The sequence below is a fragment of the Alosa alosa genome, chromosome 11 (assembly GCF_017589495.1).
Source record: "Alosa alosa isolate M-15738 ecotype Scorff River chromosome 11, AALO_Geno_1.1, whole genome shotgun sequence".
Classification (NCBI taxonomy): Eukaryota; Metazoa; Chordata; class Actinopteri; order Clupeiformes; family Clupeidae; genus Alosa; species Alosa alosa.
This window is the reverse complement of record NC_063199.1, coordinates 24,446,403-24,451,402: the sequence shown is the minus strand read 5'-3', so window position 1 is coordinate 24,451,402 and position 5,000 is coordinate 24,446,403. Positions and strand designations below refer to the sequence as shown.

The window sequence follows — 5,000 nt, the reverse complement described above, 5'->3', positions numbered from 1 at the left end:
GTAGTACAGTCCACCTCTCGCTCAATTGTTTTGCATGGCCGTGTTTGTCTGTGTGTGGGTTTGTATGTGTGTGTGTGTGTGTGTGTGTGTGTGTGTGTGTGTGTGTGTGTGTGTGTTTATGCGTATTTGTAGACTTTGTACATGGAGTTGTACCAAAATAGCTAGTCTCTCATTGTGTGCGCTTTCTTGCGCTTTCTCACAAGCTCATAAATAACTAGAGCTGTTCGCTAAACCCAAAAGCCAGGAGCTGTTGGGTAGTTAGGATGAAGTGTATTTATTGCTCCAAAGAGAAGGTGAGGGCTTGTGTGTGTGTGTGTGTGTGTATTTATGTGTGTGTGTGTGTTTCTGTGACTTTCTGTGTGTGTGGAGGGGGGGGGGCATCTTAGTGAGGTCACTCTTTTTCTATTGTTATAATCCTTCAAAAGCTTAAAAGCTTCATGCAAGTCATTCACAGGGCACAGACAGAGAGGGCTTTCTCTGCCCCCCAACCCAACCCAAAGTACTGTAACTTGGCGTGGCTGACATGGCAGCTCACAAAGGCACTTCAAATGACCGCTGGGGCGGGAGTACAACATGACATTAATTATGGGGGCGGCTGCAATAGCCAAGTGGCTTTTTTGGGAAAATGTGCCCCCATTGTTCTCTAGCCTGTGAAACATTTCATTCATGGCTTGAACTTGAGCCTTTGGGAACAAGAGAAACTCAGGATGGGGGCTTCACAGGTTGTTTGGGTGATTGGCAGGCAGACGCCCTGGGGGGGGCGAGGGGGTTGGTCAGCGGGTTTTGTCTTTGACGGGATGAGTTTGATGGGTTAGCCTTGGAACGCTGGCCGTGAAATTGTCTCAGAGGGGGGGGCCTAGTCCAAGCGCTTATCCTAGCCCTCCCCCAACACACGTTTTCAACAGCCTCATTAAAAGATCATCTCATTTCTACTGAGGTCAATAAGAAGCATTTGCCTGGCCCATTTATTTACAATGTCTACTGGAGAATGACAATGAATTGAATTTAAACAACACACACAAAAATAGAGATATACACATGGTATATCTATGTATTGGGGTGTGACTGTGTGACTGTTTGTGTGTTTGCTTGTCTGTATATGTTCTCTCTGGGTGATTTTTGAAGGCCTTTTGAGCCATGACCACCTAAGGTACCATAGCAAGTGATTGACAGGTTCAATCCAGCATGGGGATGCCCTTCTCAGGGTACTTCAGAGTGAAAGCCCCCCTCTCCATATGAGCTCTGTGTTTGCACTGTCGCTGTTGAGACTCACACCCCTCTCTGCCCCAGCACCCTGGAGACGACCTTTGACAGCAGCGTGACCACAGAGGTCAGCGGGCGAGGTGGCGTGCTGGGCAGCCGGCCTGCCTCCGCGCTGCCATGGCGACAGGGCTCGTCCAGTCCTCGGCTGCAAGCGGGCGACGCCCCCTCCATCGGCCCGCGTACCGGCGGCAACGCCACGCGATTTAGCGGCAGCGGCGGAAACAGTGGACGCTATCAGCTCCACCACAGACAGACCAGCACCACCGTCGCCGGCGGCAACCCGCACCTGCCGGACATGGCCGAGGAGGAGCTGGACGCCTTCGCCGTGGAGACAGCCGGCTACATGAGTGACGGTGACATCCTGAGCAAACCTGTGAGCCGGATCGACACCATCAGCACCAGCGGGTGAGAAAGCGTTCCCTCACACACTCTGCCTGGGTCCTAAACAGCACCTACAGATTGCTAGCAGACTGTGTAATTACTAACGGCTACACTGGGTCCAGTGAAGTCTGGGGAAGGCTTTGAGTTTCCTGGAGTTGCCATTGAGAGGCTTTGAATTGGTCTTGTATTCCAGCTGGATGTATAATTGCGGAGATGATTGAGAAAGTGAGAGCACTAACAATAATTACGGGTTGTCTTCACCCTTCTCTCAAATTATGTTCAAGTGGAAGGATTTTTTTTTTTGCTTCTCATCATCTGTGATATATAGGTTTTGACAACAAAAAACCCAGCTTGATTTTATAGTTTGAGATAATTCCCTTTACTTGGATATTTAGACTGATTAAAGGATATTTTTCTTCAGCATTGTTTTTGAAATGCCTCTAGGTGGCAGTGTTTCCTCACTGGCATGCTAGTTTGGCTCTACTGGTGTCACCACAGTGGAGTTGACCGCTGAAATACATATTTTCAAGAAGTGCTCTGAATAGCATTTTATTATGGTTTAAATAACAGAACATATCAGCAGTGTTTTTATAGCGGAATAAAAACATGTCTCCGGACCGCTTACCTGCTTCAGGCGGAGTGGTTCGCAGCGTGTCTTTGACCCCTGCTGTGGCGTGCCTCTAATCAGAGCTGCAGCTCCACACGCCCCTGTGGAGAATCCCCAGTCTGTGCCATGAGCGGCCAGCCGCAGGCCTCGAGCCCTATAATCACGCCGGCCCGTAACGGCCCTGTTTGTCGAGCCGAGCGTTCCTCTCAGCGCGTCTCTCAGGGCTGGGAGCCCAGCCAACAAAGCACAGCATAGCATATCATAGCACAGCACAGCACAGCACAGCACAGCATAGCATAGCACAGCATAGCACAGCACAGCATAGCACAGCATAGCATAGCATAACATAGGACAGCAACCCCCCTCCATCCTCCCTCCCCTCAGGGGAGAGCCGCATACTCCTTGAGGAAGTGCATCTGGCCCAGGCCGGCGCCAGATCAGGGCCAGGTCAGGTCCAGCCGTGCCGGTGCGAGCAGCTGTCCCAGCTGGTTCCTCCTCCACTCATGGCTTGGACGGTTTGTGGTGGCCGCGGCACGAAAAAAGAAAAAGAGGAGGAAGAAGAAAAACGATGCCTTGTGTCCTGCATGACCTTGTGGTCGTTGGCTGTGTTGACATCCATTTAAGTCCCGTGAGTGGTGGGTCTGACCAGCATACAGGGTCAGAGCCTCCTGAGTGAGACTGGACCAGCTGTCATGGGAACACCACCAAGGGGACCCTGCTAGGCCTCCACATAAATCAAACAGTATGCCCTGCTGTACATTTCATTTTTGTGTTCAGACATTTTTTTGGTTTGTTTTCTAATTCGGGTGCTGACGTTGAACAGATAGATGCAGTTCGAAGCCTCTGAGTGCTTTGCTTTGTTTTTTGTATCTCAAAGGAAAAATGAGCCTGTAGGGAGAATACCATAGAGGTATTCATGCCAGTTTGACTGTGAGTGGTGGTTTGGGTGTATGTACTTTGCGTGCGGTTGGAGAGCGCTGTAGAGTCGAAGGGTCATGGGAAATATTCCTGCTCGGGTCTCAGGCACGGGATGCGTTTTTGGGGCGGAGGAGAGACTTGCAGGGCTTAAAGCAAGCGCATATTAAAGTGAGCCCTATTTTTATGGCTGTCCCTGAGGAGATGGCCTGGCCTCTCGATCCTATGAGAAAGGCCTTGCGTTTGTTTCGTTTCTCGGTTTGCTATCCATCTCTGGTTTTGTCGCTTGTGTCTCTTGTGTCTCTCTCTCTCTTGCTGGATAATGTGCTTCTCATGCTCTGTTCTTGTGCCATGAACGTTACCAATCTGTCTTGTATCTCTCGCTTTGTTGTTCCCCAGAACCGTGACCACAGAAGCTTTTTGGGTTGCTGTTGTTTTTTTCAGTCAGTCAGGTTCAAACACAAAATTGTAGGAAGAGACAATCAGAGTAATCAGTAAGTCGTCGTGGCGCAGCACGAGCCGCCTCTTTTGGACAGGCTGCAGTATGTCTGTGGGCAGTCGTCGCAGCAAGAGAGAGAGACAGAGAAAGAGACAGAGAGAGAGAGAGTTGTTTGTTGTTTTTCCTTCTCTCCTGTTTTCCTTCCAGTCATGTCTAAACAGGCAACATCATTATGACTATTCACTTGTATGCATGGCAATCAAATACCAAGGCGATTCTGTCACTTTGAACCCACACAAGAAGCTTGAAAAGCAAAACTAATGTGATCACAGCAATTGCACTTTTGAACTGAAGGACAAGAACCAGCAGCAAAGGCGTTTGTAAGGCCAGAGCAAACGTACACAGAGCAAACATACACAGCCTACATCCAACTTGCTTGGTCATCCATTGGGTTAATGCTCACCGGCCCATGTTGTTCAGTAACTTGTGGTAGTGGCCATCCCACTTGCAGGAGGCTGGGGGTTTCACCTCTACATCTATTCCTCCTGGCAAAGCAAGTTTATTTGTATAGCACATTTCATACACAGGGTTAATTCAATGTTCAGTAGTCTGTTGTATTGAATGAGTCAGACCACCACTTACGAAGTCAAATCAATACTGTGCATTTTAGTTACAGGAAATGTCAAAGTGAAAGCAACAGAACTGAACTGAACTAACACAACACAACTGAAAACGGAGAACTCCATAAAGGGAAATATGCTCTTTCAGGGCACTGGTTGAGAGACGAAACGAATGTCAGTTAATCATAAATCATAATTTGCTTTTGCTGGTGCTTGTCACCTGGGTGTTGCTGCTCCCTCCACTCCTACAGTGTACACACCTCTAACCTTTCACCCCTCCCCCGCCCTCCTCCTCCCCCACTGAGTTAACCTGCGTGGCTGGTTACACAGCAACCAAACTGCTGGTTAACCGCCGACTCACCGTCCACACCTGCCCACATGAGCGATGACCCAGTCTCATACTGGTCTTCGCAGGAAATGAGGCGAGCATGTGTGTGGGTGCACTGCACATGTGTTGGAATGTATGGCTATATAGCCAATCACGTGGGCTGTGTGTTGTGTTGAAATGTATTCTTGAGCAGTTATGAAAAATGACACAGGCAAAAATAGAAAGTGATTATTTTAGAGAGAGAACCAGTTGATTGAGTTCATTTAGCGTCAGTTGAGACTTAATTGGCCCACAGGGTGCTTTATCCACTGAGGAAATTGCTTGTCATTTGAGAGCCTTTGAATATCTTCACAAACACTCTCTTTCCCCTCCCCCTTTCTCACCACCCCTCCAGCCATCCCATAGCAGAGCTTATAGTCCTCAGACTATTCCCCCCCCCCCATACAC

At 49.0% G+C, this 5,000-nt stretch overlaps 1 protein-coding gene across 2 annotated transcripts in view; it reads left to right on the top strand.

The window, feature by feature from the left end:
- The window catches only part of nav2b (neuron navigator 2b), a gene marked incomplete in the record, with an annotated part of 76,383 nt that overhangs the window by 23,581 nt on the left and 47,802 nt on the right, over window positions 1–5,000 (top strand). For both annotated transcript variants that reach the window (XM_048256791.1, XM_048256790.1), the window contains 1 exon segment: window positions 1,291–1,668. In XM_048256791.1, the coding sequence (XP_048112748.1) occupies window positions 1,291–1,668 (378 nt within the window).